A 17,337-nucleotide genomic window follows, 5' to 3' on the forward strand; every position below is an offset into this window, starting at 1 on the left:
CAACCTATGGACGCAACGACAAGAGTTCAAGGAGCAACTCTCTCTCTTCGAGACGCGCATCGATGAGCAATACAATGAGGTGGCTCACAACTTCTCCACCGTCAACCAAGACTTGGCCCTTCTTCGTGAAGCTACGGACAACTTGAATGGCCAAATGGCGGCCAATGATGCCAACATGGAGCGGCGCATGGATAGCCTCGAGCGCGCCATCACCAACTTGGGTCGCCATCGTCGACACCGTTCTACTTCCTCTTCATCAAGCTCTTCCTCAAGGCATGAAGACCATTACTCTCATGGTGGCATTTCATCCCCAAGCTCTTCCTCAAGGCGTGAAGACCATCATCGACCTCATCGCCAACATGCTCGTCATGAAGACTCTCACTCCAACTCTAGGCGTGGAGAAATACATCGCCATGCTCGTCCACATGAGCGTCCTCCACAAGCTCAAGGCCTTCACCAAGATCGTCACCAAGCGGATCGCCATGCCCACCATGGGCGTGATGGCCATCCCCAAGACCAAGATCCTCAAGATCCACCTCGGCGAGATCTTCGTCGCCACCCTCACCATGATCAACGTGGACGAGGAGAACTACACCATGATCAAGATGAGAGACCCAACATTGAGCATCGTCCTCAACCGCGACAAGATCTTCAACCACATCCTCACCGTGAACCAAGTGAAGCAAGTGTTCAACTCCAACGCCAACCCAATGCTATGGTTGGCCATAGAAGACCTCCTATTCCACCTCTAGCCGCACGAGTTGACGGCGCCCCTCCTCGTAGAAGAAACTTGGAGGATGAAGAGAACATGTATGGCAAGCTCAAGTTCAACATGCCCAAGTTCAAAGGTGAAGACGACGCCGAAGCTTACCTCTCATGGGCACTCAAGGTGGACAAGATCTTCCGCATCCACAACTACTCCGGGGCCAAGAAAGTGGCTATGGCATCACTCGAGTTTGACGACTACGCCAACACTTGGTGGGAGCAAGTCCTCACTCTTCGCGAAGAAAAGGGTGAACCTCCAATTGACACTTGGGAAGATATGAAGAAGGAGATGCATGCTCGCTTTGTCCCAAAGCACTACATGAAAGACCTCTTCAACAAGCTCCAAAAGTTGAAGCAAGGCACCCAAACCGTTGAGGAGTTCTACAAGGAGATGGAGCTCACTATGATGCGAGCCAACATCCAAGAATCCGAGGAGCAAACCATTGCTCGCTTCTTCAATGGCCTTACTTATCCCATCAAGAGGATTGTCGAGTTCCAACCTTACTCCAACATGGTTGAGCTAGTCCACCAAGCATCGAAGGCCGAGCGCCAAGTGATTGAGGACATCAAGTACTCCAAGGCCAAGTCCTATTTCTCATCCAAGCTCGCTACATCGACTCCTCCTACTACATCAACTCCTTATGCTACAAGTGCCAAGGCCGACGCATCCTCTACACCTTCCAAGAAACCGACTATCCAAAGTCGCATGAAGCAAACGGTCTCCTCCACCGCCTCCTCTAAGGCATCCACGGGACCCTCTAGTGTCACTTGCTTCAAGTGTGGCACCCAAGGTCACAAATCGTTTGAGTGCAAGAACACCAAGGTCATGATCACTATGGAGAATGGTGACATCGAGACTCTTGATGAGGATGAATATGAAGCCCTTGTGCAAGCCGCCGTGGCAAGTGAAGAAGCTTATGAACAAGATAGTGGAGAAGATCCTCTCTTATGTGAGCATGACCCAAGTCCCTCACTTGTGGTCACAAGGGTGCTAACCACACAACCTCATGCTATGGAAGACCAAAGGTGCAACATCTTCCAAACCCGTGCCGGAATTGGTGGCAAGTCGATCAAGGTCATCATAGATGGTGGAAGTTGCCATAACCTTGCAAGCACCGAGTTGTGTGAGAAGCTCCACCTTACTCTCCGCAAGCATCCTCACCCCTACCATATCCAATGGTTGAGTGACAAGGGCAACGTCAAGATACAACATACCGTCACCGTCAACTTCAAGATCGGCCCTTATGAGGACACCATCGAGTGTGACGTGGTACCCATGACGGTGTGCCACATGTTGCTTGGCCGCCCTTGGCAATATGACAAGAAGGCTATACATGATGGACTCTCCAACACATACACCTTCAAGGTCAACGACAAGAAGTTCGAGTTGCGCCCGATGACTCCTAGCCAAATCATCGCGGACAATGCGAAGGCTTTAGCGAGGGCACAACTCCACACCCACCATAGTGAGATGAGAGGAGAGGGAGCGACCCACCACAAAGATAGTGAGCGCCACAAGCCATACATGAGTGAGCCCAAGAGTGTCCTTCTAGCCACCAAGAGTGAGTGGAGAGAGCTCCAAGAGAACCCATCCACCATATTGCACTATGTGCTCATATGCAAGGGACCCGCGTCGGAGACTAACGACTTAACCAACATTCCTCCGTCTTTGTTGTCTCTTTTGCAGGAATTTCGAGACGTCTTCCCCGACGAGCTCCCTCATGGACTACCACCACTCCGCGGCATAGAACACCGCATCGACCTCATACCCGGCGCTCCGCTCCCAAACCGTGCCGCCTACCGCACCAACCCCGAAGAGACCAAGGAGATCAACCGCCAAATTCAAGATCTCCTCGCCAAAGGGTATGTCCGCGAAAGCCTTAGCCCTTGTGCGGTTCCCGTGATCCTTGTGCCTAAACCGGATGAGACGCAACGGATGTGTATGGATTGTCGCCCCATCAATGCCATTACCGTCCGTTACCGCCATCCCATTCCGCGTTTAGATGACATGCTAGATGAACTTAGTGGTGCCACGATTTTCTCTAAAGTCGATTTGCGTAGTGGTTACCATCAAATCCGCATGGCTATTGGTGATGAATGGAAAACGGCATTCAAGACCAAACTCGGTCTCTATGAATGGCTCGTTATGCCTTTCGGTCTGTCCAATGCACCATCTACTTTCATGCGCCTCATGAATCACATCTTGCGTCCTCTCATTGGCAAGAGCGTGGTTGTCTACTTCGATGATATTCTTATTTATAGCAAAAACCTCGAGGACCATGTGCAACATGTGAGAGAAGTCTTGTGCATCTTGCGAAATGAAAAGCTTTATGCTAACCTCCCTAAATGCACATTTGCTCAAAACAAGTTGGTTTTTCTTGGTTTCGTGGTTTCCGCTAATGGGATTGAAGTTGATTCTTCCAAGGTGGAGGCCATCCATAATTGGCCTACCCCTACAAATGTTGGCCAAGTCCGAAGCTTCCATGGACTTGCCGGGTTTTACCGCCGCTTTGTCAAAGACTTTAGCACCATTGCTTGCCCTTTGAATGAGCTTACCAAGAAGAATGTTCCGTTTGTTTGGGGCAAGGCCCAACAAAATGCTTTTGATGAGTTGAAGAAACGCCTTACCGAAGCTCCACTTCTTGTTCTTCCAAATTTTGCCAAAACTTTTGAGATTGAATGTGATGCTAGTGGGCTTGGTATTGGTGGTGTCCTTATGCAAGAGGGCAAACCCGTGGCATACTATAGTGAGAAGTTGGATGGCGCACGCCTCAACTATCCTATATATGACAAGGAGCTCTACGCTTTGGTTCGTGTTCTTGAAGTTTGGCAACACTATCTTTGGCCAAAAGAGTTTATCATTCATTCCGACCATGAGTCCTTGAAATATTTGAAAAGCCAACACAACTTGAACAAACGACATGCAAAATGGGTCGAGTTCATTGAGTCCTTCCCATATGTGATAAAATACAAGAAGGGCAAGGACAATGTTGTGGCGGATGCTCTTTCCCGCAAAAACACCCTTTTGCTAACTCGTTTGGATTTTCATGTTTTGGGACTTGAAGAGATCAAAGAACTCTATACTTCCGATTCTTTCTTTGCTCCCATTTTTGAGAAGTGCTCCGTTGAGCGAGGAGTGGATGATTTCTATTTGCATGATGGCTATTTGTTCAAAGCTAACAAGATTTGCATTCCCGAGTCTTCGCTTCGAAAATTGCTTTTGCAAGAATCACATGGAGGAGGTCTTATGGGTCACTTTGGTCGAGAGAAGACATATGCCATGCTCTCAACCCACTACTATTGGCCAAGAATGTACCGCGACGTCGAACGCCTTTGCCGCCGGTGCACCACATGCTTACAAGCTAAGTCTACCTCCAATCCCTATGGTCTTTATACCCCATTGCCTATTCCACATGCACCATGGACCGATATTAGCATGGATTTCGTTTTAGGCTTGCCTCGCACTAAGCATGGTCATGACTCTATATTTGTGGTAGTGGATAGATTCTCTAAGATGGCTCATTTCATACCTTGCCATAAGAGCGACGATGCTTCACACATTGCTTCATTGTTTTTCAGGGAAATCGTTCGCCTACATGGAGTACCACAAAGCATTGTGTCGGATCGAGACGTCAAGTTCATGAGTTATCTTTGGAAGACGCTCATGGCAAAGTTTGGAGTGAAGCTCTTATTCTCATCATCATCGCACCCGCAAACGGACGGCCAAACGGAAGTGGTCAATCGAAGCCTCTCCACCCTCCTACGCATCCTCGTGAAGAAAAACTTGAAGTCATGGGAGGAATGCATCCCACACGCGGAGTTCGCCTACAACCGCGCCAAGCACTCGACTACATCAAGGAGTCCATTCATGGTCGTCTACGGGTTCGAGCCGCTCACGCCACTCGACATACTTCCACTTCCCCTTCATGAGCGGACGAACATGGACTTCGCCAAGCGCGCCGCCGACGTGAAGAAACTACATGAAGAGACAAGGGCAACCATACAAGAACATGTGCTTCGTCAAGCTACCCGCCTCAACGCCAAGAAGAAGGAAAGGATATTTCAAGAAGGAGACCTCGTTTGGATCCACCTCCGGAAGGAACGGTTCCCTCGTGAGCGCAACTCCAAGCTCAAGCCAAGAGGAGATGGCCCCTTCAAGGTTCTCAAACGCATCAACAACAACGCTTACGTCATCGACATTCCCACCTCCAAGTACTTGGTGAGCAACACCTTCAACGTTGCGGACTTGTCGCCATATCATGAAGATGGAGAGGAGCAAGAGTCGAGGACGACTCTTTCCCAAGGGGGGGGAGATGATGCGGGGTGGCCTTCGGTCACCTCCACACCAAGAACAACAAGTCCCCCAAGTGGACCGATGACACGAGCCCGAGTAAAGGCACTCCATGATGAGGTGAACTCGCTCCTCACCACCCTTGATCTTGGTACACCTTTGGATGGATTGCTACCTCATGCCGACGTGTTATGTGTCATTAGGTACAAGGAGCATCAAGGTTACCAAGAGGAGGATACGCCATGGTCAAAGGGAGGAGAGGAGCAGCTGGACAAGAAGATGGACACGAAGATGGACATGGAGCTGGACTGGAAGTCGCCCGTTGCGCGCAAGGAAGTGAAGAGGGTCGGCCGGTCCGAACCCGGTCGACCGGCTCCTCGACCGGATCACCCGGTCTGACCGGCCTCTGACCGCCCGCCGCCGGTCAAGAACCGGATTCGCGCTCGTGACATCCGGGCGCCATCCCCGGGACCCGGAGCCTCCTCCGGTCGCCGCCCGGTCACAGGCCCGGTCTGAAACCGGCCGGCCCGGTCTAAGCCAGTTGACCGGCCTCGACCGGCCTGCCCGGTCACAGGCCCGGTCTGACCGGCCTCCTGACCGGCCTGCACGACTTAAGTTATATTTTCGGCCCGAACTTACCTTTTCGGCCTGTGATGCCTTGTAAGCCTATAAATACCCCCAGGACGCCCCTTTAGCTCTTTAGACTTGTTTTGAACTCAAACCTAAATTTGAGCTTAGTCTCCCTTGGGTATCATCCCTCTGTAATCAAGGCACCTTGGTTGTTGATTTGGAACTTGTTGAGTGAGATTCTAGTACAAGATACTCTCTCTCCCTCACCAAGCTCTTCTTCTCCAATCCCAATCTCTCCCCGAGGAATTCTACCGCGTGTCTCTTCCTCGGAGATTCTATTGGCGTGGTCCATCGAGCCACGGAGGTAAGCATCGGGTGTATCGGGGTGTGTGTGTGCGTGAGTCTCGGAGTTCCTCGTGTTCATCGCCGTGTTCTTCGTGTTCCTCGCGTTTTCCCATCTTCCCCCTTGGTTTCGAAGTCAATCCGCGAGATCGGGCCACACACGGGGTCTTAGACCTCATCACCCGGTATGCCAAAGGCATGCCAAACCGGATGGTTTGAGCCATCAAGATACCGGTTTAATGTTTATACCGGAGCACAAAGATAAGAGTTTGGCTAAGTAAAGCTAAGTCGGTATTCCCAAGAGGGGTATACCGGAACCGGATAAAGAAGACACCGGGCTACCGGTAAGAAAAGCATGTCGGCAGGACTGGTCAAAGATTCTCTTCAGAGCTAGAGGACAAAGATGAGCTAAGCAAAGTAGCTTTAAACGAAGCCCTGGCGCCAAAGAGGAAGATGACGCTGAAAGAAGCCGGAGGACGTCAGCCTCCCTGATTAAAGAAGACCCCGGCGTCATCTATGATTAAAGTTACTTTGTAAAGTAGTTTGTCCAGTCAAAGATGCCATTAGGGTTTCTTGCTCTGTAAGCCACCCTCTCCCCTATATAAGGAGAGGGGGCACACCCGTATCCGGGATGGTCGATCTCTAGATGAACCTTGTATCCAAAAACCTGTGTCCTGTGGAGATCAATGAAGAGAGTGATCTAGAGCAGAGTTCTTCCTTGTGTGTTTCTTCTTGTATCACTGCCTTTGGCTGAGTTCTTGAGGAAAGCATCCGGAAGTTCATCCCATCTAATCACAAACCCTCCCCCGAATCCTCTTGCGCCCATTCGGCCCCAATTTAAGCCATCCCATGGCATCTGCTCGTTCACCACAACGACAAGACTCAAGAGCTCTTGTGGTAGTCCCCTTATCTTCTCACATGATCCCCATTGTGGCACTCTAATTGCTGCACAAAAATCATCAAAAGGCAAGTTGACAGTTTTATTATAAATTTTGTATCGAACCATGGGGTTAGATTGAGACCAATTGAATTCAAAATCTTGCACTACAGACATGGTCAGTTTTGCATATTGGTATGGTTCACCAACAATAAAACTTCCCAACCCTGCATTGGAAATCAAATTTTGAACATCTTGCAAGATTCCTGCACTCCTTATAAAATCAACGCATGGGTAGTAAGAAGCGTATACTCCCTCTTCGCGGTGAACTCTCATAACTTGTTGCACCTCCAATTCTTGTTTGTTTAGTTGATGACTATTCCACTCCATTTTCTTAAATTTTTCAACAAACATTATAAAATTTGATTTGGTGACATATAATTGAGGGAAACTACTATAGGAACTTGCTAGAGTACTAAACATGCATCAAAACTAGTTTTTACAACTTAGAACAAGCATGCAAGCTCACTAAACATGTTACCTACAGTAGCAAAATATTCAAGATATACTCAACCAAACAAAATTCTACTTGGATAATCGGAGGAGTCACATACCTGAGAGCAAATGTGCCAAATTTCAGACAGAAATCTGGGCTGAGCAAAGAGATCGAGAAATCTTGAGCTCTTGAGCAGAAACGCGAGTGAGAGAAAGCTGGTGCGAGTTTTTTCGGGAGAGAGAATGAGATGGGAGAAAGAGATGAAGTAGTGGGGCAAGGAGAGGCCCACACCACAGGGTGGCGCGCCCCCCATGCTGGCCGCGCCGGCTGGTGGGGTGCAGCCCTGGGGTGCCCCACTGGTCATCCCCAGGTGCTCCCAGATGCCTCTTCGAAAAATAAGACCAACGGTATAATTTTTGTGAATTTTTGAAAACTTTGAAAAATGCACATTTCTGGGTATTAAATTTATTATTACTGAGCAGGAAAAGATTTTGAAATCTCTAATTGACTAAAGAACTTTGCAAAACAAGTAGTGCTACAGCAAGTAGAACAAGTGGAGGAAGAAAGAAATGTTGTTTTGCTCCTCTATGCATATAAAATGTATTTGTTAACAAGGTTGATCAAGTCTTGCCACCAAATAAATTTTACATAGCATAAGAAGAAATAAACCTCAAATCAATCATGTTACCTTGAATTGTATTGATATGGATCCAATCATAATATTTTGATATCCTTCTTTAGGCTCATATATAGGACAATCAATAGCTCCCACTTTGATAGTTCTCACATTAGAAATGGTATTAACTCCACATACTTTATCAATCCTCTTGGGGAAATAAACGGTATGCTCCTTATCATCGACATTGAAAGTAACTTTTCCTTTATTGCAATCAATAACAGCCCCTGCGGTGTTAAGAAAAGGTCTCCCAAGAATAATAGACATATTATCATCTTCAGGCATTTCCAACACAACAAAATCAGTTAATATCAAGCAGTTATTAGTAACTTGAACAGGAACATCCTCACATATACCAACAGGAATAGCAGTAGATTTATCAGCCATTTGCAAAGATATATCAGTCGGTATCAACTTATCTAAATAAAGTCTCTTATAAAGAGAAAAAGGCATAACACTAACACCTGCTCCCAAATCACATAGAGCAGTTCTAACATAATTATTCTTAATAGAACAAGGAATAGTCGGTATACCTGGGTCGCCCAGCTTCTTTGGAACTTTGCCATTGAAAGTGTAATTAGCAAGCATAGTGGAAATCTCCTCATTAGGAATTTTCCTTTTGTTAGAGACACTATCTTTCAGATACTTTGAATAAGGAGGCAATTTAATAGCATCAGTCAAAGGGATTTGCAAGAATAAAGGTTTCATCCAATCGCAAAATTTATTATAGTGTTCTTCTTCCTTTGATTTTAATTTCTTAATTAGCAGGAAAAGGTATTTGCTTTTGAACCCACGGTTCCCTTTCATTACCATGTTTCTTAGCAATAAAATCTTCTTTAGTATACTTTTTATTTTTAGCATGCTTTTCAGGTTCATCTTCAACTTCTTCTTTATCAGAAGCATCATTCTTATCATTATCTTTATCATGTTCATTACCACTTTCAGTTTCAGCATCAGAAATAGAAATACTATTAGGATCATTAACAGGTTCAGAGAATTCTACAACATTTTTATTTTTCTTCTTCTTCTTTTTCTTAGAAGGAGCACTAGGTTCAATTCATTGAGAATCTTGTTCAACTCTTTTGGGATGCCCCTCAGGATATAGAGGATCCTCAGTGGAAACACCGCCTCTAGTTTGTTACTTCATAAGCATGTTTTTCTCTAGAACTATTTTTTAACAAGTCATTTTGCACTTTAGTGAGTTGATCAATTTGAGTTTGAACCATATGAAAATGTTTAACAAACATCTTAACATCATTGGAGGTTCTCTCCACAATATCATGCAAATTACTAATAGCTTGAGAATTTTCCATTAAATGATTCTCTACTCTCATATTAAAATTTTCTTGCTTAACAATATAATTATCAAACTCATCTAAGCATTGAGCAGGAGGTTTTGAATACGGAATATCTACCCTAGTAAAACGTTGAAGAGAGTTTGCCTCAATCATGGATGAAGGGGGAATTATCTTGCATAAATCTTCTATGGGAGGTAAATTCTTCACATCTTCAGATTTAATACCTTTCTCCTTAAGAGATTTCTTGGCTTCCCTCATATCTTCATCATTTAATTTAATCAAACCCCTCTTCTTTAATATCGGCGTCGGGGCTGGTTCAGGTGTAGCCCAATCATCATGATTCCATCCTATTTTAGCCAATAATTCTTCAGCTTCGTCTGGAGTTCTTTTCCTGAAAACACAACCAGCACAACTATAAAAATATGCCCTAGACTCAATAGTTAGTCCACTATAAAATATATCAAGTAAATCATGCTTTTCCAAATCATGTCCAGGTCGAGCTCGAATAAGAGAGCAAAATCTTGTCCACGCTTCAGGCAATTTCTCTCCATCTTCCTGGTCAAAGCTATAAATTTTCTGCAAAGCAATATGTTGAGCACTAGCAGGAAAGTATTTCCGAAAGAAAACATCAAGCAAACCACTTGGACTATCAATAGAACCAGGAGGCAAACTATTATACCAAGTTTTAGCATCATCCTTTAATGAGAAAGGAAAATTTTTAGCAACAAAATAAGTACGCATCTTGACATCATCAGAAAACAAGCTACTCAAAGTAGAAAGCTCATTCATGTGTTCTACACCACTTTCTTTTTCAGTACCACAAAAGGGTGTTTTCTCAACAATAGCTATATGAGATAGATCAAGAGAAAAATCATAATCCTTACCCTTAATGTTTATAGGAGATGTGGCAAATTTAGGATCAGGAGACAACTTATATCTAACAGTATGTTGTGCAAGAAACTTTTTAATTTTTCTTGCATAAGTAGTAGCATTGCATTTATCAATAAAATCATCATCAAGTTCTGATACGGGGTGGCCTTCGGACACCACCGCCTCAAGACCAACAAGTCCCCCAAGTGGACCGATGACACGGGCTCGAGTCAAAGCGCTAAATGATAAGGTGAACTCAATCCTCACTACCCTTGATCTCGATACCCCATTGGATGGACTGCTACCTCAGGCCGATACTCTGTGTGTTATCAGATACGAACCTCGAGAGAAGGACGCTGCAGCAGACCCGAAGCTGGACAAGGAAGAAGGAGAAGAAGAGTTCCAGCTGAAGGACGCCCCTCAGGGCCGGCACTGCCGGCCTCCAGGCACCGGCACTGCCGGCCTGCTCACCCCGGCACTACCGGCCTCAAGCCCCCGGCACTGCCGGCCTGCTCACCCCGGCACTGCCGGCCTCCAGACCCCGGCACTGCCGGCCCCTCCAGCTGAAGACGCGACGAGAGCCAAGACCGGCACTGCCGGCATCGAACCAGCGGCACTGCCGGCCAAGCCTTACCGGCACTACTGGCCCCACCCGGTTAACTCCATCTCAACCGTTGATTTCGCATCTATGGACCAGGATAATTTATGTAATGCCGACTTTACCCCTGTACGAATCTGGGCCTATAAATACCTCACCCCTTCCTCCAGATTAGGGTTAGAGATGAACTAAGAAGAAACTTGAGCTTTGCTCTTACTGATGAGGACATCCCTACTATTGTTCCATCTCCACTTCATGATGATGACAAGCAAGTTGCTGCAAAGAAGAAGTCCAATGATGAAATCAGAATTGGACCTATCACAAGAGCTCGTGCAAAGTTAATAGAACAACAGGTGAATTTGCTCCTAATAGAATCTGATTATTTTGTTAATGAGAATTGTTTACTGCCTAAGTCCTTGTGTGTTTGCATACTCAGGTTCATGGGAGAAGAAGGCATAGCACGAGGGAGCGAGGAGCTGGAGCAAGACGTGATGATCATGCACATGGACGCGAGGGAGGAGAGGGAGGCCGGCGACCAGCATGAGGAGGAGGACATCACGCAGGAGGCTGCATATGGCGCACCACCACATGTTTGTGCGCCATACACATAAGGCCTGCGCGCCTAGTTGGCTGCACCCAACCATTGGGTCAGTTTGTATCACGTTTGGTTGAGTCGAACCAAGTTAGAGGACCAGGTCAGGTCGGTTTGCCTTTGGCCAGCCGCACCCCCCATATAATAAGCGCCTGATGCGCCATAGAGGGGTTAGACCACGTTTTAGATAAACCCTAGTTCTTGAGACTGCTGCAAGCATTCATCTTGAATCCTGTCTCCAATTCGTTTCGATCTGGAGATTATATACTGCAAGTTAAGTGTGATCTGCTGTTCCATTGGGAATAAGTGAATTGCAATTATACCGTTTCGTGGTCGACGGCTGCGTTGCGCAAGTGTGTGAAGTCGTGAATATCCGAAGGGTAGAGAGCTGCTGCATTGGCATCAGGGATCTAGCGAGGAGAGATCATCGGCGACACCAAGTTATCTATCACCATCATCACCATTACCGCAAGCTTACTGAGAAGATCGGGCCACCCCATATCATCTTGGTATCAGATTTCCAGTGTTTCCTCGGTAAGCAATCCACCAGATCATCCGTAGTTTAGTTTTGATTTTCGTCCTATCCAGAAAAGCCAAAAAAAAAAATTAGGGTTCATAGTTTTGCCATAGCCTAGATTGCATCGTAGATTGGTTTTAGTTGCTGGTCGTTTTCCTTCTTTGATCCGATCTATTTCTTGTTCCGTAGGAGTCTAGGTTCTAGTCGGTTTTAGGTTTCGAGTCCACTTCGATCGCTCGCCATCAGACAAAAGACGCGATCTGTCTGGTCTCGCGCGTAGGAAGCGAACGCTCCCGATCAGACACCGCGCCACGTTTTGTCTGGTCCGGTCCAGCGTTGGCAAGCTTGCTCCGAGTCTGCCGCGGCACGAGTTACGTGCGTTCTTCTGCCGTGGTACAAATCCGAGTTTTTCTCGTTTTCCTTCAAAACCGAGTCCACATAGCGTACCTTTCTGCATCTTTTGATAAACATAGCCACAGCCTTTCTACTATATAATTGTGTAGGAGCTTACCTATTTGAGACTAGCATATTTGTGCTCCACGGGCTGCTCTGTTTAGGGTTTTTGAGTGCAAATTTACTGTAGCTACAGTACTCCGTGAATTGGTTTTATAAAGAGAGTCAAAAACAAGTGAAAAAAAAAGAGAAAAGAGAAAAGAATCAAAAACAGAAAAGTGAGAAGCCGGCCGAAGCATACATCTAAGTTGCTGCACTCGTAGATTGAGCAATCTTGTGCCTGTTACATTGAGCATTGCTAGTGTCTCTCTTGTGCATTGCAACATTCCCTGTTTTATAGTTGCTTTGCCACGTTTATCTCCACGTGTGTGTTTCCCTTGGGTGTTTTGTTCACACGATCAGCACTAGGACTTGTCTTTGGTGTAGTTAGGATTCCATACCTACAGCTCCACCATATACTCCTGCTTTGTCGTGTGATTGCTCTTATACCCTGGAATTCACTTCATCACATCAGTGCATTAGTCCTTTATCCGAATGGGTACGCATTTGCTATTCACTTTGGAACGGTAAGATTTCCTTTTCTTGTCAGTTTTGAGTGAGTTGTGAGTGTGCCACCATAAAGATTTTTGATTTAGTGCACTAACCTACTAATCATGTCTGTTAGTGGTGTTGATGATGTGATGCAGAAAAAGGCTGATGATGCTACTGTTACATGGAGGGAATATGAAGCTCTCCGTGATCATTTGCAAGGGGTTATTACTAGATCCACTGAAAACATTGACGCTGATATTCAAGCTGTGCAAATGAAAGTAGATGCCACTGAAACTACAGTCAATGCTATGCAAGCGCAAGTCACTGCTCTCCAGACAAGCATACAACAATTGACAACTTCCGTCAATGGGCTGCGTGTAACTGTTGAGCAACGCCACCATGAGGACCATGGCGATGTTGATAGTGTCCATGGAGATAATGAAAACATGATGGGCAACAATGGACGTGGGCGTGGTTTTCCAGGACAGGGTCGACCACCACCACCTGGTGCTCGGCGTGTGCCATTTCAGGAGGATGATGGATTGGGCAAGCCCAAGTTCACGATTCCCAGATTTGAAGGTTCCACTGATGCGGAGGAGTACCTTACTTGGGAGCTCAAGATTGAAAAATTATGGCGTTTGCATGATTACACTGAAGATAGGAAGATCAAGCTTGCTTCTTCAGAATTTGATGGTTATGCCTTGCGTTGGTGGGATAGCATTGTGACGGAAAGACGAGATAACAACGAGCTTCCTGTTCTTACATGGCGCAATATGAAGGAGATCATGCGAGCTCGTTTTGTTCCCACTAATTACCTGCGTACTGTTTATGATAAATTGACACAGTTGAAGCAAGGAACCATGACTGTTGATGCTTATTACATGGAGATGGAGATGTTGCTGCAGCGTGCACGTGTTCGAGAATCTATTGAGATGACCATGCAGCGATTTCTTCATGGGCTGAAGTACAACATCAAAGGTATTGTTAGGCATCATTCCTACAACAATATGAACGAGCTTTTGCATCATGCAAGGGAGGCTGAATCGCAGCTAGTCAAGAGGCTCAAATCAAGGCACGATATACTTCTTCCGGGAGGTTCTCTAGCGGGCGCCACACCAATCTGCAGCGCCTATGGAGGGTGCCACCAGAGGCCCCTCTTCTTCACATTCTCACCCAGCCTCCAATGTTTCTCATGCAAAGAAACCAGCAGCTCCTGCGCCTAGCTCTGGTTCCAACATGTCTACAGCTCGTAATAGAGATATGCAATGCCATACATGTGGTGGCAAGGGGCACTTCAAGCGAGAGTGTCCAAACAGAAAGGTGATGATTGTTAATGATGATAATGAGTATGAGACTGGAGATGACGCTGATCCGTATGATTCCAATGATGATGGTTACACAAGTGAGGGCGGCATGGATGCCTTTGCTTCCCGGCGCCTACCATTGTTGTCTCGCAGCGTGCTTTGAGTGTCACGCCACATGCTGATTCCAGCGCTGCAATTTGTTCCAAACAAAAGCACTAGTTGGCCCAAACAAAGCTTGCAAAGTAATCATTGATGGAGGTAGCTGCCGCAATCTAGCAAGCAAGGAGTTATGTGCCAAGCTAAACCTGAAATATTTACCTCATCCAAATCCCTACTACATCCAATGGCTGAGTGATAATGGAGAGATGAAGGTAAATCATATGGTGCGTGTGAATTTTGAGATAGGACCATACAAGGATTCCATTGAGTTTGATGTCGTTCCTATGATTGTTTGTCACCTACTTTGGGTCGGCCATGGCTGTATGATCGCCATGTGCAACACAATGGCCGAGCCAATACCTATCACTTGGAGTTTAAGGACAAGAAAATTAATCTACAGCCTATGTCACCGCAGCAAATTGTCAATGAGTCTCGTCAGAAAACAGAAGTGAAGCTAGAACAGCCACCTACACGAGAAAATAATGTAATAGCTGTGAGTGAAAATATAACGAAAAGTGAGAGAGTGCCTAGTTTGCTTATATTAGCCACCAAAGAAGACATGGTAGAATTTAGAGAGGATCCTACAGCCATGCCACTTGTGCTTATGTACAAAGGCGAGGTGTTAGTTTCTAATGATATGCAACCTGTTTCTCTTGGTGTTTCTAATGTATTGCAGGAGTACGACGATGTGTTTCCGGAGGAGGTGCCCGCAGGACTGCCACCATTGCGTGGAATTGAGCATCAAATTGATTTGATTCCTGGTGCCACTCTTCCAAACCGTGCTCCGTACAGGACCAACCCCGAAGAGACAAAGGAAATACAGCAACAAGTACAAGCGCTTCTGGACAAGGGGTATATTCGTGTTTCTCTTAGCCCTTGTGTTGTTCCTGTTATTTTGGTGCCTAAGAAAGATGGTACATGGCGCATGTGCGTAGATTGTAGAGCTATTAATAACATCACTATTCGATATCGTCATCCTATTCCACGCTTAGAGGATATGCTAGATGAATTGAGTGGTGCTGCTATTTTCTCTAAGATTGATTTGCGTAGTGGATACCATCAAATTAGGATGAAAGAAGGGGATGAATGGAAAACTGCTTTCAAAACTAAATTTGGTTTATATGAGTGGCTAGTTATGCCTTTTGGTCTTACTAATGCACCTAGCACATTCATGCGCTTAATGAATCATGTTTTGCGAGAGTTTATTGGTCGTTTTGTGGTTGTATATTTTGATGATATACTTATTTATAGCCGCACTGAATCTGAACATTGTGCGCATATTAGACAAGTTTTGCAAGTGCTGCGTGATGCTAAATTGTATGCTAACCTTGAGAAGTGCACATTTGCAAAAGATAAAGTGATTGATATGGGGTGGCCCGATCTTCTCAGTAAGCGACGGGTGGTGATGAACACATGATGGTAGCAGCGGATGGAATCGATGATGATGAGGAGGATAACTTGTATGACGCCGACGAAGTCTCTCGATTGATTCCTGATGCCAATGCAACAGCTCTCAACCCTGCAAGATATTCGCAACTCCACACACTTGCGCACGTAGCCGCCGACCACGAAGCGGTAGATTGCAATCTTCTAATCCCCAATGGAACAGCAGATCACACAAACTTTCAGTAGCATAAAACTCCAGATCGCAACGAATTGGAGAGTTGGGGAACAATAGTTTTGCTTAGCAAACAACTATGAACTAGGGTTTATCTTAAACGTGGTCTCAAGCAACTTTGGGGGCGTCCCAGGGACTTATATAGGCGTTCGGGACGACCTCAGGTCGAAAAAGTACGGAAATAACCGACCCAGAATAGATCTGGTCGAGACAGACTCGGACTCGGCCGGTCTGGGGGCCGGTCAACCGGGCCTGGGACCGGGTGGTCCGGTCCTAAACCGGGTTCCAGGACCGGGCGCGGAAACCGGACGAAGGGTCCGTGTTCCCTGGATGTGGCCCGGATGGCACCGGTTCAAAATCCGGTTTGTGACCGGGTGGCCCGGCGCCACGGCCGGTCTGACCGGGCCTGGGACCGGCCTGAAGAACTCCTCCTCTCGCGCATGCCTCCCGCTCCTCCCTCGCGCGTCCATGGGATGTCTTCATGTCCGGCTCCATGTCCAGCTTCACGTCCAGCTTCTTGTCCAGCTGCTCCTCTCCTCCTCGTGCGATGCTTGGTTCCTCCTCATACCTGATCATACATAAGTAATACGACTTAGGTAGTATAAAGTTCTCGTCGATCAAAGTATCGTTTAGAAACAAGTTCACCTGTTGTTTAAGTAGCTTCGCACGAGCTCGTGTCATTGGTCCAATCCTAACTTCATTGTACTTGAGCTTCATGACTTCATCTTCATCTTGCAATGACGGAGGTAGTAGTGAGGTAGGGATGTCGTCATCATCTCCCCCCTTCAAAAGGCGTCGACCCGACGCTCCAAGGTCTTCTCCGTCATATGGTGTCAAATCAGCAACATTGAAAGAATTACCGACACCAAACTCATCAAGCTGGAAGATCTATCGAGTATGCATTATCATTGATCTTGGCAAGTACTTTGTAAGGACCAGCACCACGAGGCTTCAACTTAGACTTCCGCAGCTTCGGGAACCTATCCTTGCGAAAATGTACCCAGACCATATCACCAGGCTTGAACAACATCTCTTTGCGCTTCTTGTTCATTCTTGCAGCATTGCTCTTGCCTTTCTTTTCTATCAACTCTTTAGTCTTCACATGTATTTTCTTCACAAAATCTGCCCTCTTGGATGCCTCCATATTAACTCTCTCATGTATGGGCAAAGGCAACAAGTCAAGTGGAGTAATGGGTTTGAAACCATACACCACCTCAAAAGGACACAGCTCTGTGGTAGAGTGTACCGCCCTGTTGTAAGCAAACTCCACATGCGGCAAACACTCTTCCCACTCCTTCAGGTTCTTCTTGATCATGGATCTCAACGGTTGTGACAAGGTTCGATTCACCACCTCGGTTTGACCATCGGTTTGGGGATGAC

The 17,337-nt window shown here is 46.3% G+C and overlaps 1 protein-coding gene across 1 annotated transcript; it reads left to right on the plus strand.

Annotated features, from left to right (window-relative positions):
• The first annotated feature begins 1,471 nt into the window (after positions 1 to 1,471).
• Positions 1,472 to 14,099, plus strand: LOC139832833 (uncharacterized). Its single transcript, XM_071822792.1, has 9 exons — positions 1,472 to 1,657; positions 1,721 to 2,092; positions 2,453 to 2,699; positions 3,147 to 3,780; positions 3,919 to 4,686; positions 4,840 to 5,409; positions 11,220 to 11,373; positions 13,032 to 13,474; positions 13,595 to 14,099. The coding sequence occupies exons 1-9, from the start codon at positions 1,472 to 1,474 to the stop codon at positions 14,097 to 14,099; spliced, it is 3,879 nt and encodes a 1,292-aa protein (XP_071678893.1).
• The last annotated feature ends 3,238 nt before the right edge of the window (positions 14,100 to 17,337 follow it).

This window comes from Lolium perenne, chromosome 1 (assembly GCF_019359855.2).
Source record: "Lolium perenne isolate Kyuss_39 chromosome 1, Kyuss_2.0, whole genome shotgun sequence".
In the NCBI taxonomy this organism is placed as follows: domain Eukaryota; kingdom Viridiplantae; phylum Streptophyta; class Magnoliopsida; order Poales; family Poaceae; genus Lolium; species Lolium perenne.

Coding starts and splice junctions, on each gene's coding strand:
- LOC139832833 (XM_071822792.1), top strand. CDS start 1,472: ATGAAGCAAACGGTCTCCTCCACCGCCTCCTCTAAGGCATCCACGGGA. Junction 1,658..1,720: donor AATATGAAGCCCTTGTGCAA/GCCGCCGTGGCA, acceptor CTCTTATGTGAG/CATGACCCAAGTCCCTCACT. Junction 2,700..3,146: donor TAAACCGGATGAGACGCAAC/GGATGTGTATGG, acceptor TGGTTTTTCTTG/GTTTCGTGGTTTCCGCTAAT.